This window comes from Crinia signifera, chromosome 5 (assembly GCF_055691185.1).
Source record: "Crinia signifera chromosome 5, ASM5569118v1, whole genome shotgun sequence".
NCBI lineage: Eukaryota > Metazoa > Chordata > Amphibia > Anura > Myobatrachidae > Crinia > Crinia signifera.
In genome coordinates this window covers 3048810-3067156 of record NC_139221.1, presented here as the reverse complement: position 1 = coordinate 3067156, position 18347 = coordinate 3048810, and the positions used below count along the sequence as shown (strand labels likewise).

The following is an 18347-nucleotide window of genomic DNA, read 5'->3' as shown; positions in this document are numbered from 1 at the left end:
CCATGGGCCCAGTAACACGTCCAGTATACGCCCATGGCCCCAGTACCCCGTCCAGGGGAATATGGGACGGGGTACCGATGGCCCCGGTACAATGGCCCGGGTACCCTGTCTCGTATCCACCCACGGCCCCGGTATCACGTTCAGAATCCTCCATGGCCACGGTACCATCAGAATCTGCCTACAGTCCCAGTACCCCCGTCCAGTATCCGCCCATGGACCCAGTACCCCGTCCATTATCCGCCCACGGCCCCGGTACCACATTCCGAATCCGCCCATGGCCCCAGTACCACGTTCCGAATCCACCCATGGCCCCAGTACCACGTTCCGAATCCACCCATGGCCCCAGTACCACGTTCCGAATCCACCCATGGCCCCAGTACCACGTTCCGAATCCACCCATGGCCCCGGTACCTCATTCCGAATCCACCCATGGCCACAGTACCACGTTCCGAATCCACCCATGGCCCCGCTACTACATTCCGAAACCATCCACGGCCCTGGTACCCTGTCCATTATCCGCCCACGGCCCCGGTACCACATTCCGAATCTGCCCATGGCCCCAGTACCACATTCCGAATCCACCTATGGCCCCAGTACTACATTCCGAATCCACCCATGGCCCCAGTACCACGTTACGAATCCACCCATTGCCACGGTACCACATTACGAATCCACCCATGGCCCCGGTACCCCGTCCAGTATCCAAGCACACCATCGGTACCCCATCCCATATCCCCACCCAGTAATGACAGGTGTCCAGTATACGCCCATGGCCCCGGTACCCTATCCCATATATCCATCCACGGCCCCAGTACCCTGTCTCGTATCCAACCACGGCCCCGGTACCATGTTCTGAATCCACCCATGGCCCCAGTACCACATCCAGTGTCTGCCTATGGCCCACATTCCGAATCCACCCATGGGCCCAGTAACACGTCCAGTATACGCCCATGGCCCCAGTACCCCGTCCAGGGGATTATGGGACGGGGTACCGATGGCCCCGGTACAATGGCCCGGGTACCCTGTCTCGTATCCACCCACGGCCCCGGTATCACGTTCAGAATCCTCCATGGCCACGGTACCATCAGAATCTGCCTACAGTCCCAGTACCCCCGTCCAGTATCGGCCCATGGACCCAGTACCCCGTCCAGTATCCGCCCACGGCCCCAGTATCCCGTCCATTATCCAAGTACACCATCAGTACTCCGTCACATATCTCCACCCAGCAATGACAGGTGTCCAGTATCCACCTGTGGCCCTGGTACCCTGTCTTGTATCCACCCACGGTCCCGCTACCACGTTCCGAATCCACCCATGCCCCCAGAACCAGTAGTATCCGCCCACGACCCCAATACCCTGTCCAGTATGCGCCCATCCGTGTCTCATACATACCCTGATGCCTGGGATTTCTGCTCCTTGCCGCCAGCATCTGCAGGTGAGACCGGCGCCAACCCAGAATCTCTCTGAGAGACATTATCCTCCACCGGGAAGAACTGAGAGAGCCAGAACAAAGGGAAGAGGTTACCCTAGGAATGGGTTCCCTCATCAGCGCTATTTGTGGCTATAAGAAATGATGCCGTCCCTGTGATATAACCGCATCACTATCGGGACTTCTGTGCAAGTGTCCTATACTGATGATAAACATGCACGGCTATTTCTGCCTGTTTTATGGGAAAGGCCCACAGATAATATCGGACCAGCATGGATCGCGTATGGTACGCACCGCACACGGGGAAATAGCAACTGAAAATGCATATGACCTGCAATGTAGCCGCAATGGGACTGACTGGAAGCGGGTTTTTGGGGTGGTGTGCCCGGCGTGATCGGGGAGGGCATTGCCCCGTCTGTCTCTGTCGTACAGATGTGGGAGGGTCAGTTACTCATAATTACACAGATGGCAAAGTCTCTCTATTTTGAGAGCAGCAATCGGATTTGCTGGTGGACAGCGGTTAGGGAACCAATTGGAGTGTTGCATGGGGCACATCCTCGTTCTGTCTGAGCGGCAGCTTACTCCTCGCACTCCACTACAAACCCGCTGATTAGCAATCTATCCTGAATTAGGCCCTTAGCTGGGTGTAGCGTGGTTGCAGCACTTATCTGTGTGTGTGTGTGTGTGTGTGTGGTTGCAGTACTTGGCGGTGTGTGTGTGTGGTGTGGTTGCAGTACTTGGCGGTGTGTGTGTGGTGTGGTGGCAGTACTTGGCGGTGTGTGTGTGTGGTGTGGTGGCAGTACTTGGCGGTGTGTGTGTGTGTGGTGTGGTTGCAGTACTTGGCGGTGTGTGTGTGGTGTGGTGGCAGTACTTGGCGGTGTGTGTGTGGTGTGGTGGCAGTACTTGGCGGTGTGTGTGTGTGGTGTGGTGGCAGTACTTGGCGGTGTGTGTGTGTGGTGTGGTTGCAGTACTTGGCGGTGTGTGTGTGGTGTGGTTGCAGTACTTGGCGGTGTGTGTGTGGTGTGGTGGCAGTACTTGGCGGTGTGTGTGTGTGGTGTGGTGGCAGTACTTGGCGGTGTGTGTGTGTGGTGTGGTTGCAGTACTTGGCGGTGTGTGTGTGGTGTGGTTGCAGTACTTGGCGGTGTGTGTGGTGTGGTTGCAGTACTTGGCGGTGTGTGTGTGGTGTGGTTGCAGTACTTGGCGGTGTGGTGTGGTTGCAGTACTTGGCGGTGTGTGTGTGGTGTGGTTGCAGTACTTGGCGGTGTGTGTGTGGTTGCAGTACTTGGCGGTGTGTGTGGTGTGGTTGCAGCACTTATCTGTGTGTGTGTGGTTGCAGTACCTGGCGGTGTGTGTGTGTGGTGTGGTTGCAGCACTTATCTGTGTGTGTGTGGTGTGGTTGCAGCACTTATCTGTGTGTGTGTGTGTGTGTGTGGTTGCAGTACTTGGCGGTGTGTGTGGTTGCAGCACTTATCTGTGTGTGTGTGTGGTTGCAGCACTTGGCGGTGTGTGTGGTGTGGTTGCAGCACTTATCTGTGTGTGTGTGTGGTTGCAGTACTTGGCGGTGTGTGTGTGGTGTGGTTGCAGTACTTGGCGGTGTGTGTGTGTGTGGTGTGGTTGCAGTACTTGGCGGTGTGTGTGTGGTGTGGTTGCAGTACTTGGCGGTGTGGTTGCAGTACTTGGCGATGTGTGTGTGTGTGGTTGCAGTACTTGGCGGTGTGTGTGTGGTGTGGTTGCAGTACTTGGCGGTGTGTGTGTGTGGTGTGGTTACAATACTTGGCGGTGTGTGTGTGTGGTGTGGTTGCAGTACTTGGCGGTGTGTGTGTGTGGTTGCAGCACTTGGCGGTGTGTGTGGTGTGGTTGCAGCACTTGGCGGTGTGTGTGTGGTGTGGTTGCAGCACTTATCTGTGTGTGTGTGTGGTTGCAGTACTTGGCGGTGTGTGTGTGGTGTGGTTGCAGTACTTGGCGGTGCGTGTGTGTGTGGTTGCAGTACTTGGCGGTGTGTGTGTGGTGTGGTGGCAGTACTTGGCGGTGTGTGTGTGTGTGGTGTGGTTGCAGTACTTGGCGGTGTGTGTGGTGTGGTGGCAGTACTTGGCGGTGTGTGTGTGGTGTGGTGGCAGTACTTGGCGGTGTGTGTGTGGTGTGGTTGCAGTACTTGGCGGTGTGTGTGTGGTGTGGTTGCAGTACTTGGCGGTGTGTGTGTGGTGTGGTTGCAGTACTTGGCGGTGTGTGTGTGGTTGCAGTACTTGGCGGTGTGGTGTGGTTGCAGTACTTGGCGGTGTGTGTGTGGTGTGGTTGCAGTACTTGGCAGTGTGTGTGGTTGCAGTACTTGGCGGTGTGTGTGTGGTGTGGTTGCAGCACTTATCTGTGTGTGTGTGTGTGGTTGCAGTACTTGGCGGTGTGTGTGTGGTGTGGTTGCAGTACTTGGCGGTGTGTGTGTGGTGTGGTGGCAGTACTTGGCGGTGTGTGTGTGTGGTGTGGTGGCAGTACTTGGCGGTGTGTGTGTGTGGTGTGGTTGCAGTACTTGGCGGTGTGTGTGTGGTGTGGTGGCAGTACTTGGCGGTGTGTGTGTGTGGTGTGGTGGCAGTACTTGGCGGTGTGTGTGTGTGGTGTGGTTGCAGTACTTGGCGGTGTGTGTGGTGTGGTTGCAGTACTTGGCGGTGTGTGTGTGGTGTGGTTGCAGTACTTGGCGGTGTGGTGTGGTTGCAGTACTTGGCGGTGTGTGTGTGGTGTGGTTGCAGTACTTGGCGGTGTGTGTGTGGTTGCAGTACTTGGCGGTGTGTGTGGTGTGGTTGCAGCACTTATCTGTGTGTGTGTGGTTGCAGTACCTGGCGGTGTGTGTGTGGTGTGGTTGCAGCACTTATCTGTGTGTGTGTGGTGTGGTTGCAGCACTTATCTGTGTGTGTGTGTGTGTGTGTGTGTGTGGTTGCAGTACTTGGCGGTGTGTGTGGTTGCAGCACTTATCTGTGTGTGTGTGTGGTTGCAGTACTTGGCGGTGTGTGTGTGGTGTGGTTGCAGTACTTGGCGGTGTGTGTGTGTGGTGTGGTTGCAGTACTTGGCGGTGTGTGTGTGGTGTGGTTGCAGTACTTGGCGGTGTGGTTGCAGTACTTGGCGATGTGTGTGTGGTTGCAGTACTTGGCGGTGTGTGTGTGGTGTGGTTGCAGTACTTGGCGGTGTGTGTGTGTGGTGTGGTTGCAATACTTGGCGGTGTGTGTGTGTGGTGTGGTTGCAGTACTTGGCGGTGTGTGTGTGTGGTTGCAGCACTTGGCGGTGTGTGTGGTGTGGTTGCAGCACTTGGCGGTGTGTGTGTGGTGTGGTTGCAGCACTTATCTGTGTGTGTGTGTGGTTGCAGTACTTGGCGGTGTGTGTGTGGTGTGGTTGCAGTACTTGGCGGTGCGTGTGTGTGTGGTTGCAGTACTTGGCGGTGTGTGTGTGGTGTGGTGGCAGTACTTGGCGGTGTGTGTGTGGTGTGGTTGCAGTACTTGGCGGTGTGTGTGTGGTGTGGTTGCAGTACTGGCGGTGTGTGTGTGGTGTGGTTGCAGTACTTGGCGGTGTGTGTGTGTGGTGTGGTTGCAGTACTTGGCGGTGTGGTGTGGTTGCAGTACTTGGCGGTGTGTGTGTGGTGTGGTTGCAGTACTTGGCGGTGTGTGTGTGGTTGCAGTACCTGGCGGTGTGTGTGGTGTGGTTGCAGCACTTATCTGTGTGTGTGTGTGTGTGGTTGCAGTACTTGGCGGTGTGTGTGGTTGCAGCACTTATCTGTGTGTGTGTGTGTGGTGTGGTTGCAGTACTTGGCGGTGTGGTGTGGTTGCAGTACTTGGCGGTGTGTGTGTGGTGTGGTTGCAGTACTTGGCGGTGTGTGTGTGGTTGCAGTACCTGGCGGTGTGTGTGGTGTGGTTGCAGCACTTATCTGTGTGTGTGTGTGGTTGCAGTACTTGGCGGTGTGTGTGGTTGCAGCACTTATCTGTGTGTGTGTGTGTGTGTGTGGTTGCAGCACTTGGCGGTGTGTGTGGTGTGGTTGCAGCACTTATCTGTGTGTGTGTGTGGTTGCAGTACTTGGCGGTGTGTGTGTGGTGTGGTTGCAGTACTTGGCGGTGTGTGTGTGTGGTGTGGTTGCAGTACTTGGCGGTGTGTGTGTGGTGTGGTTGCAGTACTTGGCGGTGTGTGTGTGGTTGCAGTACTTGGCGATGTGTGTGTGTGTGTGGTTGCAGTACTTGGCGGTGTGTGTGTGGTGTGGTTGCAGTACTTGGCGGTGTGTGTGTGTGGTGTGGTTGCAATACTTGGCGGTGTGTATGTGTGGTGTGGTTGCAGTACTTGGCGGTGTGTGTGTGTGGTTGCAGCACTTGGCGGTGTGTGTGGTGTGGTTGCAGCACTTGGCGGTGTATGTGTGGTGTGGTTGCAGCACTTATCTGTGTGTGTGTGTGGTTGCAGTACTTGGCGGTGTGTGTGTGGTGTGGTGGCAGTACTTGGTGGTGTGTGTGTGGTGTGGTGGCAGTACTTGGCGGTGTGTGTGTGGTGTGGTGGCAGTACTTGGCGGTGTGAGTGGTGTGGTGGCAGTACTTGGCGGTGTGAGTGTGGTGTGGTGGCAGTACTTGGCGGTGTGTGTGTGGTGTGGTGGCAGTACTTGGCGGTGTGTGTGTGTGGTGTGGTGGCAGTACTTGGCGGTGTGTGTGTGGTGTGGTGGCAGTACTTGGCGGTGTGTGTGGTGTGGTGGCAGTACTTGGCGGTGTGTGTGTGGTGTGGTGGCAGTACTTGGCGGTGTGTGTGTGGTGTGGTGGCAGTACTTGGCGGTGTGTGTGTGGTGTGGTGGCAGTACTTGGCGGTGTATGTGGTGTGGTGGCAGTACTTGGCGGTGTGTGTGTGTGGTGTGGTGGCAGTACTTGGCGGTGTGTGTGGTGTGGTGGCAGTACTTGGCGGTGTGTGTGTGGTGTGGTGGCAGTACTTGGCGGTGTGTGTGTGGTGTGGTGGCAGTACTTGGCGGTGTATGTGGTGTGGTGGCAGTACTTGGCGGTGTATGTGGTGTGGTGGCAGTACTTGGCGGTGTGTGTGTGTGGTGTGGTGGCAGTACTTGGCGGTGTATGTGGTGTGGTGGCAGTACTTGGCGGTGTGTGTGTGGTGTGGTGGCAGTACTTGGCGGTGTGTGTGGTGTGGTGGCAGTACTTGGCGGTGTGTGTGTGGTGTGGTGGCAGTACTTGGCGGTGTGTGTGTGGTGTGGTGGTAGTACTTGGCGGTGTGTGTGTGGTGTGGTTGCAGTACTTGGCGGTGTGTGTGTGGTGTGGTGGCAGTACTTGGTGGTGTGTGTGTGGTGTGGTGGCAGTACTTGGCGGTGTGTGTGTGGTGTGGTGGCAGTACTTGGCGGTGTGTGTGTGGTGTGGTGGCAGTACTTGGCGGTGTGTGTGTGGTGTGGTGGCAGTACTTGGCGGTGTGTGTGTGGTGTGGTGGCAGTACTTGGTGGTGTGTGTGTGTGGTTGCAGTACTTGGCGGTGTGTGTGTGGTGTGGTTGCAGTACTTGGCGGTGTGTGTGTGGCGTGGTGGCAGTACTTGGCGGTGTGTGTGTGGCGTGGTGGCCGTACTTGGCGGTGTGTGTGGCGTGGTGGCAGTACTTGGCGGTGTGTGTGTGGTGTGGTGGCAGTACTTGGCGGTGTGTGTGTGGTGTGGTGGCAGTACTTGGCGGTGTGTGTGTGGTGGCAGTACTTGGCGGTGTGTGTGTGGTGTGGTGGCAGTACTTGGCGGTGTGAGTGTGGTGTGGTGTGGTGGCAGTACTTGGCGGCGTGTGTGGTGTGGTGGCAGTACTTGGCGGTGTGTGTGTGGTGTGGTGGCAGTACTTGGCGGTGTGTGTGTGGTGTGGTGGCAGTACTTGGCGGTGTGTGTGTGGTGGCAGTACTTGGCGGTGTGGTGTGGTGGCAGTACTTGGCGGTGTATGTGGTGTGGTGGCAGTACTTGGCGGTGTATGTGGTGTGGTGGCAGTACTTGGCGGTGTGTGTGTGTGGTGTGGTGGCAGTACTTGGCGGTGTATGTGGTGTGGTGGCAGTACTTGGCGGTGTGTGTGTGGTGTGGTGGCAGTACTTGGCGGTGTGTGTGGTGTGGTGGCAGTACTTGGCGGTGTGTGTGTGGTGTGGTGGCAGTACTTGGCGGTGTGTGTGTGGTGTGGTGGTAGTACTTGGCGGTGTGTGTGTGGTGTGGTTGCAGTACTTGGCGGTGTGTGTGTGGTGTGGTGGCAGTACTTGGTGGTGTGTGTGTGGTGTGGTGGCAGTACTTGGCGGTGTGTGTGTGGTGTGGTGGCAGTACTTGGCGGTGTGTGTGTGGTGTGGTGGCAGTACTTGGCGGTGTGTGTGTGGTGGCAGTACTTGGTGGTGTGTGTGTGTGGTTGCAGTACTTGGCGGTGTGTGTGTGGTGTGGTTGCAGTACTTGGCGGTGTGTGTGTGGTGTGGTGGCAGTACTTGGCGGTGTGTGTGTGGCGTGGTGGCCGTACTTGGCGGTGTGTGTGGCGTGGTGGCAGTACTTGGCGGTGTGTGTGTGGTGTGGTTGCAGTACTTGGCGGTGTGTGTGTGGTGTGGTGGCAGTACTTGGCGTGTGTGTGTGGTGTGGTTGCAGTACTTGGCGGTGTGTGTGGTGTGGTTGCAGTACTTGGCGGTGTGTGTGTGGTGTGGTGGCAGTACTTGGCGTGTGTGTGGTGTGGTGGCAGTACTTGGCGGTGTGTGTGTGGTGTGGTGGCACTACTTGGCGGTGTTTGTGTGGTGTGGTGGCAGTACTTGGCGGTGTGTGTGTGGTGTGGTTGCAGTACTTGGCGGTGTGTGTGTGGTGTGGTGGCAGTACTTGGCGGTGTGTGTGTGGTGTGGTGGCAGTACTTGGCGGTGTGTGTGTGGTGTGGTGGCAGTACTTGGCGGTGTGTGTGTGGTGTGGTGGCAGTACTTGGCGGCGTGTGTGGTGTGGTGGCAGTACTTGGCGGCGTGTGTGTGGTGTGGTGGCAGTACTTGGCGGTGTGTTTGTGTGGTGTGGTGGCAGTACTTGGAGGTGTGTGTGTGGTGTGGTGGCAGTACTTGGCGGTGTGTGTGTGGTGTGGTGGCAGTACTTGGCGGTGTGTGTGTGGTGTGGTGGCAGTACTTGGCGGTGTGTGTGGTGTGGTGGCAGTACTTGGCGGTGTGTGTGGTGTGGTTGCAGTACTTGGCGGTGTGTGTGTGGTGTGGTGGCAGTACTTGGCGGTGTGTGTGTGGTGTGGTGGCAGCAGTACTTGGCGGTGTGTGTGTGGTGTGGTTGCAGTACTTGGCGGTGTGTGTGGTGTGGTTGCAGTACTTGGCGGTGTGTGTGTGGTGTGGTGGCAGTAGCTGCTGGCTGTATGTTACTGGGTGACTCTGTGTCGGTGAGATGAGACCGTATTTCCCATTGTCTACCAATGGTACAGATGTCACCCACGTATATCATATAGACCCCGTATTACCAGCAGGTTGGTGGCCTCAGTCCCTTCATCGGGGGTTTTCTCCCCATCTGTGTCCTCTTCCTCCTCCTCCTCCCTCTCTGGAATAGTCCCAGGGGTATCTCCATGGACTGAGCCCTTTCTCCGCTTCTTCTTCTTCTTGTGTTTTCGAGGGTCCCGACTAGAGCAGTCCGGTGGGAGGTGGGTAGAGAGAGGATGGTGGATGTGATGAGAGGACTGGCGATGGTCTGGATAATAGAATGGACATAAATACACGTTCAGGACATTTCTCGATTATTGCCAGCTCGGTCGCTGAGATCTGCCGGGAGCCGAGGCCCGAACACTGGAAATGATTCATATGGAGAATATTCCGGGCGCTCGCTATCGCCGATTCTGCCTACAGTGGGGTTATATGTATGAGACGCGATCCGCTCTCAGCTGATTATCTGGCGCTACTCCTTATTGCGAGCCACACTGGAAGGTAGATGTAATGTGCGATATATATGGTACAGGCCTCGTCTTTCCACAGACCACATTGACCAATGCAGCGAATAATTTATACATGTTTTACTACTGGCCCATAGAGACAGCTTTCTGCACTGCTAGAATTGTATCCTTGAAAAACTGTTCTGTACGAGCCGACCTAATATTCACTATGGGATAATGTTCCAAATATAACTCACTCCACACTACACTCACAGGCCACCATCGCTCACTCCACTCAGGTTCCACACTACGCTCACAGGCCACCATCGCTCACTCCATTCAGGTTCCACACTACACTCACAGGCCACCATCGCTCACTCCATTCAGGTTCCACACTACACTCACAGGCCACCATCGCTCACTCCACTCAGGTTCCACACTACGCTCACAGGCCACCATCGCTCACTCCATTCAGGTTCCACACTACACTCACAGGCCACCATCACTCACTCCATTCAGGTTCCACAATTTACTTGCAAGCCGCCAACACTCACTCCATTCAGGTTCCTCATATCACTCACAAGCCACCATCGCTCACTCCATTCAGGTTCCACACATCACTCACAAGCCACCATCCCTCAATCCACTCACAGGCCACCATTGCTCACTCCATTCAGGTTCCACGCGTCACTCTAAAGCTGCCATCAATCAATCCATTCAAGTTCCACATTTCACTCACAAGCCACTATCACTCACTCCATTCAGGTTCCACAATTCACTCACAAGCCGCCATCGCTCTCTCCATTCAGGATCCACACTTCATTCACAAGCCACCATCACTCACTCCATTCAGGTTCCACACTACACTCACAGGCCACCATCGCTCACTCCACTCAGGTTCCACACTGCGCTCACAGGCCACCATCGCTCACTCCATTCAGGTTCCACACTACACTCACAGGCCACCATCGCTCACTCCATTCAGGTTCCACACTACACTCACAGGCCACCATCGCTCACTCCACTCAGGTTCCACACTACGCTCACAGGCCACCATCGCTCACTCCATTCAGGTTCCACACTACACTCACAGGCCACCATCACTCACTCCATTCAGGTTCCACAATTTACTTGCAAGCCGCCAACACTCACTCCATTCAGGTTCCTCATATCACTCACAAGCCACCATCGCTCACTCCATTCAGGTTCCACACATCACTCACAAGCCACCATCCCTCAATCCACTCACAGGCCACCATTGCTCACTCCATTCAGGTTCCACGCGTCACTCTAAAGCTGCCATCAATCAATCCATTCAAGTTCCACATTTCACTCACAAGCCACTATCACTCACTCCATTCAGGTTCCACAATTCACTCACAAGCCGCCATCGCTCACTCCATTCAGGATCCACACTTCATTCACAAGCCACCATCACTCACTCCATTCAGGTTCCACACTACACTCACAGGCCACCATCGCTCACTCCACTCAGGTTCCACACTACGCTCACAGGCCACCATCGCTCACTCCATTCAGGTTCCACACTACACTCACAGGCCACCATCGCTCACTCCATTCAGGTTCCACACTACACTCACAGGCCACCATCGCTCACTCCACTCAGGTTCCACACTACGCTCACAGGCCACCATCGCTCACTCCATTCAGGTTCCACACTACACTCACAGGCCACCATCACTCACTCCATTCAGGTTCCACAATTTACTTGCAAGCCGCCAACACTCACTCCATTCAGGTTCCTCATATCACTCACAAGCCACCATCGCTCACTCCATTCAGGTTCCACACATCACTCACAAGCCACCATCCCTCAATCCACTCACAGGCCACCATTGCTCACTCCATTCAGGTTCCACGCGTCACTCTAAAGCTGCCATCAATCAATCCATTCAAGTTCCACATTTCACTCACAAGCCACTATCACTCACTCCATTCAGGTTCCACAATTCACTCACAAGCCGCCATCGCTCACTCCATTCAGGATCCACACTTCATTCACAAGCCACCATCACTCACTCCATTCAGGTTCCACACTACACTCACAAGCAGCCAACACTCACTCAATTCAGGTTGCACAATTCACTCACAAGCCACCATTGCTCACTCCATTCAGGTTCCACACTACACTCACAGGCCACCATCACTCACTCCATTCAGGTTCCACAATTTACTTGCAAGCCGCCAACACTCACTCCATTCAGGTTCCACACATCACTCACAAGCCACCATCTCTCACTTCATTCAGGTTTGAGACTTCACTCACAAGTCACCATCGTTAACTCCATTCAGGTTCCACACTACACTCACAAGCCACCATCACTCACTCCATTCAGGTTCCACCCTTCACTTGCAAGCCATCATCGCTCACTCCATTCAGGTCCACACATCTCTCACAAGGTGCTATCACTCAATCCATTCACATTCCACAATACACTCACAAGCCACCATCGCTCACTCCATTCAGGTTCCACACATCACTCACAAGCCACCATCGCTCACTCCATTCAGGTTCCACACATCACTCACAAGCCACCATCTCTTACTCCATTCACATTCCTAATTCAACCACAATTCATTCACAAGCTGCCATCGCCCATCACTCACTCCATTCAGGTTCCACGCATCACTCACAAGCCGCCATCAATCCATTCAAGTTCCACACTTCACTCACAAGCCACCATCTCTCACTTCATTCAGGTTTGAGACTTCACTCACAAGTCACCATTACTCACTCCATTCAAGTTCCACACTTCACTCACAAGCCACCATCTCTCACTTCATTCAGGTTTAAGACTTCACTCACAAGTCACCATCACTCACTCCATTTAGGTCCACACATCACTCACAAGGTGCCATCACTCAATCCATTCACATTCCACAATACACTCACAAGCCACCATCGCTCACTCCATTCAGCCATGCAGCTTTTTAAACAGTGATGTGATTACTTGTCACATGGATAGGACAGATGGGTGCAAGGCACTTACACTGGAAGTCCTCCTCACTGTAGCTCTTGCCCAACTCAGTTGGGCTGCGAGGATGAGTTTCTTGGAGAATATCTTCAAATCTTTCCACAACCAAGGCCTGGATAACATCTCCTTCATCATCATCATGCAGAGCTGCCTGAGGGGAGACGTCAGGAGGTGGCTGGAACAGATATAAGGGAATGGTTAGATCTAGCTAACCTACAGCAGTCCTCCAGTGGCAGAGACGTGGCTGACCTACAGCAGTCCTCCAGAGGCAGAGACAAGGCTGACCAACAGCACTCCTCCAGAGGCAGAGACGTGGCTGACCTACAGCAGTCCTCCAGAGGCAGAGACAAGGCTAACCTACAGCAGTCCTCCAGAGGCAGAGACAAGGCTAACCTACAGCAGTCCTCCAGAGGCAGAGACGTGGCTGACCTACAGCACTCCTCCAGAGGCACAGGACCTGGCTGACCTACAGCACTCCTCCAGAGGCAGAGACGTGGCTGACCTACAGCACTCCTCCAGAGACACAGGACCTGGCTGACCTACAGCACTCCTCAAGAGGCAGAGACGTGGCTGACCTACAGCAGTCCTCCAGAGGCAGGGACGTGGCTGACCTACAGCACTCCTCCAGAGGCAGGGACGTGGCTGACCCACAGCACTCCTCCAGAGGCAGAGACGTGGCTGACCTACAGCAGTCCTCCAGAGGCAGGGACGTGGCTCACCTACCATACTCTTCCATGAGCAGGGACTTGGGTGATCTACAGCACACCTCCAGAGGAAGAGACATGGCTGACCTACAGCACTCCTCCAGAGGCAGGGACGTGGTTGACCCACAGCACTCCTCCAGAGGCAGGGACGTGGCTGACCTACCATACTCTTCCATGAGCAGGGACTTGGGTGATCTACAGCACACCTCCAGAGGAAGAGACGTGGCTGACCTACAGCACTCCTCCAGAGACAGGGACGTGGCTGAACTACCGCACTCCTCCAGAGGCAGGGACGTGGCTGACCCACAGCACTCCTCCAGAGGCAGGGACGTGGCTGACCCACAGCACTCCTCCAGAGGCAGGGACGTGGCTGACCCACAGCACTCCTCCAGAGGCAGGGACGTGGCTGACCCACAGCACTCCTCCAGAGGCAGGGACGTGGCTGACCCACAGCACTCCTCCAGAGGCAGGGACGTGGCTGACCCACAGCACTCCTCCAGAGGCAGGGACGTGGCTGACCCACAGCACTCCTCCAGAGGCAGGGACGTGGCTGACCCACAGCACTCCTCCAGAGGCAGGGACGTGGCTGACCCACAGCACTCCTCCAGAGGCAGGGACGTGGCTGACCCACAGCACTCCTCCAGAGGCAGGGACGTGGCTGACCCACAGCACTCCTCCAGAGGCAGGGACGTGGCTGACCCACAGCACTCCTCCAGAGGCAGGGACGTGGCTGACCCACAGCACTCCTCCAGAGGCAGGGACGTGGCTGACCCACAGCACTCCTCCAGAGGCAGGGACGTGGCTGACCCACAGCACTCCTCCAGAGGCAGGGACGTGGCTGACCCACAGCACTCCTCCAGAGGCAGGGACGTGGCTGACCCACAGCACTCCTCCAGAGGCAGGGACGTGGCTGACCCACAGCACTCCTCCAGAGGCAGGGACGTGGCTGACCCACAGCACTCCTCCAGAGGCAGGGACGTGGCTGACCCACAGCACTCCTCCAGAGGCAGGGACGTGGCTGACCCACAGCACTCCTCCAGAGGCAGGGACGTGGCTGACCCACAGCACTCCTCCAGAGGCAGGGACGTGGCTGACCCACAGCACTCCTCCAGAGGCAGGGACGTGGCTGACCCACAGCACTCCTCCAGAGGCAGGGACGAGGCTGACCCACAGCACTCCTCCAGGGGCAGAGACGTGGCTGATCTACAGCACTCCTCCAGTGGCAGAGACGTGGCTGATCTACAGCACTCCCCCAAAGGCAGGGACGTGGCTGACCTACAGCAGTCCTCCAGAGGCAGAGACGTGGCTGACCTACAGCAGTCCTCCAGAGGCAGAGACAAGGCTGACCTACAGCACTCCTCGTGAGGCAGGGATGTGGCTGACCCACAGCACTCCTCCAGAGGCAGGGACGTGGCTGACCCACAGCACTCCTCCAGAGGCAGGGACGTGGCTGACCCACAGCACTCCTCCAGTGGCAGAGACATGGCTGATCTACAGCACTCCCCCAGTGGCAGAGACGTGGCTGATCTACAGAACTCCTCCAGTGGCAGAGACGTGGCTGAACTACCGCACACCTCCAGAGGCAGAGACAAGGCTGACCTACAGCAGTCCTCCAGAGGCAGAGACGTGGCTGACCTACAGCAATCCTCCAGAGGCAGAGACATGGCTGACCTACAGCAGTCCTCCAGAGGCAGGGACGTGGCTGACCTACAGCACTCCTCCAGATGCAGACCTGGCTGACCTACCGCAGTCCTCCAGATGCAGAGACATGGCTGATCTACAGCACTCTCCCAGTGGCAGAGACGTGGCTGATCTACAGCACTCCTCCAGTGGCAGAGACGTGGCTGAACTACCGCACACCTCCAGAGGCAGAGACAAGGCTGACCTACAGCAGTCCTCCAGAGGCAGAGACTTGGCTGACCTACAGCAGTCCTCCAGAGGCAGAGACATGGCTGACCTACAGCAGTCCTCCAGAGGCAGGGACGTGGCTGACCTACAGCACTCCTCCAGATGCAGACCTGGCTGACCTACAGCAGTCCTCCAGAGGCAGGGACTTGGGTGATCTACAGCACACCTCCAGAGGAAGAGACGTGGCTGACCTACAGCACTCATCCAGAGGCAGGGACGTGGCTGACCCACAGCACTCCTCCAGAGGCAGGGACGTGGCTGACCCACAGCACTCCTCCAGAGGCAGGGACGTGGCTGACCCACAGCACTCCTCCAGAGGCAGGGACGTGGCTGACCCACAGCACTCCTCCAGAGGCAGGGACGTGGCTGACCCACAGCACTCCTCCAGAGGCAGGGAACGTGGCTGACCCACAGCACTCCTCCAGTGGCAGAGACATGGCTGATCTACAGCACTCCCCCAGTGGCAGAGACGTGGCTGACCTACAGCACTCCTCCAGGGGCAGAGACATGGCTGACCTACAGCACTCTTCCAGGGGCAGAGACATGGCTGATGTACAGTACTGCTCCAGAGGCAGAGACGTGGCTGACCTACAGCACTCATCCAAGGGCAGGGACATGGCTGACCTACAGTACTGCTCCAGGGGCAGGGATGTGGCTGACCTACAGCACTGCTCCAGAGGGTAAAAAAACCCTCATGTCGACCTTTTGACTGCCGACCTTGAAATTGTTGACCTAATGCTGTGCTGTTATTGGACGCAATTCTGACACCAGAATGTGCATATCTGCAAATAATATAGATTGTAAGCTTGTAAGCAGGGCCCTCCTACCTCCAAGTCTGTCTGTTGTTACCCAGTTTGTCTTATCACTGTCTACTATTATAAAGCGCAATGGAATCTGCTGCGCTATATAAGACGCTGTAACGGAATCTGCTGCGCTATATAAGACACTGTAACGGAATCTGCTGCGCTATATAAGACGCTGGAACGGAATCTGCTGCGCTATATAAGACGCTGTAACGGAATCTGCTGCGCTATATAAGACACTGTAACGGAATCTGCTGCGCTATATAAGACGCTGGAACGGAATCTGCTGCGCTATATAAGACGCTGTAACCGAATCTGCTGCGCTATATAAGACACTAACGGAATCTGCTGCGCTACTGTATATAAGACACTGTAACGGAATCTGCTGTGCTATATAAGACACTGTAACGGAATCTGCTGGGCTATATAAGACACTGTAACAGAATCTGTTGCGCTATATAAGACGCTGTAACGGAATCTGCTGCGCTATATAAGACACTGTAACGGAATCTGCTGGGCTATATAAGACACTGTAACAGAATCTGTTGCGCTATATAAGACACTGTAACCGAATCTGCTGCGCTATATAAGACACTAACGGAATCTGCTGCGCTATATAATACACTGTAACTGAATCTGCTGCGCTATATAAGACACTGTAACAGAATCTGCTGCGCTATATAAGACACTGTATCGGAATCTGCTGCGCTATATAAGACGCTGTAACGGAATCTGCTGCGCTATATAAGACGCTGTAATGGAATCTGCAGCGCTATATAAGACGCTGTACCGGAATCTGCTGCGCTATATAAGACACTGTATCGGAATCTGCTGCACTATATAAGACGCTGTAACGGAATCTGCTGCGCTATATAAGACGCTGTAATGGAATCTGCTGCGCTATATAAGACGCTGTAACCGAATCTGCTGCACTATATAAGACGCTGTAACGGAATCTGCTGCGCTATATAAGACACTGTAACGGAATCTGCTGCGCTATATAAGGCACTGTAACGGAATCTGCTGCGCTGTATAAGAACCTGTAACGGAATCTGCTGCGCTGTATAAGACACTGTAATGGAATCTGCTGCACTATATAAGACACTAACGGAATCTGCTGCGCTATATAAGACACTGTAACGGAATCTGCTGCGCTATATAAGACACTAACGGAATCTGCTGCGCTATATAAGACCCTGTAACGGAATCTGCTGCGCTATGTAAGACACTGTAATGGAATCTGCTGCGCTATATAAGACACTAACGGAATCTGCTGCGCTATATAAGACACTGTAACGGAATCTGCTGCGCTATATAAGACACTAACGGAATCTGCTGCGCTATATAAGACCCTGTAACGGAATCTGCTGCGCTATGTAAGAACCTGTAACGGAATCTGCTGAGCTATATAAGACACTGTAACGGAATCTGCTGCGCTATATAAGACACTAACGGAATCTGCAGCGCTATATAAGACACTGTAACGGAATCTGCTGCGCTATATAAGACACTGTAACGGAATCTGCCGCGCTATATAAGAACCTGTAACGGAATCTGCTGCGCTATGTAAGAACCTGTAACGGAATCTGCTGAGCTATATAAGACACTGTAACGGAATCTGCTGCGCTATATAAGACACTAACGGAATCTGCTGCGCTATATAAGACACTGTAACGGAATCTGCTTCGCTATATAAGACACTAACGGAATCTGCTGCGCTATATAAGACCCTGTAACGGAATCTGCTGCGCTATGTAAGAACCTGTAACGGAATCTGCTGAGCTATATAAGACACTGTAACGGAATCTGCTGCGCTATATAAGACACTAACGGAATCTGCAGCGCTATATAAGACACTGTAACGGAATCTGCCGCGCTATATAAGACACTGTAACGGAATCTGCCGCGCTATATAAGAACCTGTAACGGAATCTGCTGCGCTATGTAAGAACCTGTAACGGAATCTGCTGAGCTATATAAGACACTGTAAGGGAATCTGCTGCGCTATATAAGACACTAACGGAATCTGCTGCGCTATATAAGTCACTGTAAAGGAATCTGCTGCGCTATATAAGACACTGTAACGGAATCTGCTGCGTTATATAAGACACTAACGGAATCTGCTGTGCTATATAAGTCACTGTAACGGAATCTGCTGCGCTATATAAGTCACTGTAACGGAATCTGCTGCGCTATATAAGACTCTGTAACGGAATCTGCTGCTATATAAGACGCTGTAACGGAATCTGCTGCGCTATATAAGACAATGTAACGGAATCTGCTGCTCTATATAAGAACCTGTAACGGAATCTGCTGCGCTATATAAGACGCTGTAACGGAATCTGCTGCTATATAAGACAATGTAACGGAATCTGCTGCGCTATATAAGAACATGTAACGGAATCTGCTGCGCTATATAAGACACTGTAACGGAATTTGCTGAGCTATATAAGACACTGTAACAGAATCTGCTGCGCTATATAAGACACTGTAACGGAATCTGCTGCTATATAAGACAATGTAACGGAATCTGCTGCGCTATATAAGAACCTGTAACGGAATCTGCTGCGCTATATAAGACACTGTAACGGAATCTGCTGCGCTATATAAGACGCTGTAACGGAATCTGCTGCGCTATATAATACGCTGTAACGGAATCTGCTGCGCTATATA

General features: G+C 54.4%; 1 protein-coding gene across 4 annotated transcripts in view; it reads right to left on the bottom strand.

Moving 5' to 3' along the window:
- The window catches only part of SLC4A2 (solute carrier family 4 member 2), a 255691-nt gene that overhangs the window by 144243 nt on the left and 93101 nt on the right, over positions 1-18347 (bottom strand). For all 4 annotated transcript variants that reach the window (XM_083186515.1, XM_083186516.1, XM_083186514.1 and 1 more), the window contains exons 3-5: positions 12275-12434; positions 8862-9085; positions 1393-1493 (exon numbers count right to left, since the gene is read on the bottom strand). In XM_083186515.1, coding sequence (XP_083042641.1) covers positions 1393-1493; positions 8862-9085; positions 12275-12434 — 485 coding nt within the window. The remainder of the gene's footprint in view (positions 1-1392; positions 1494-8861; positions 9086-12274; positions 12435-18347) is intronic.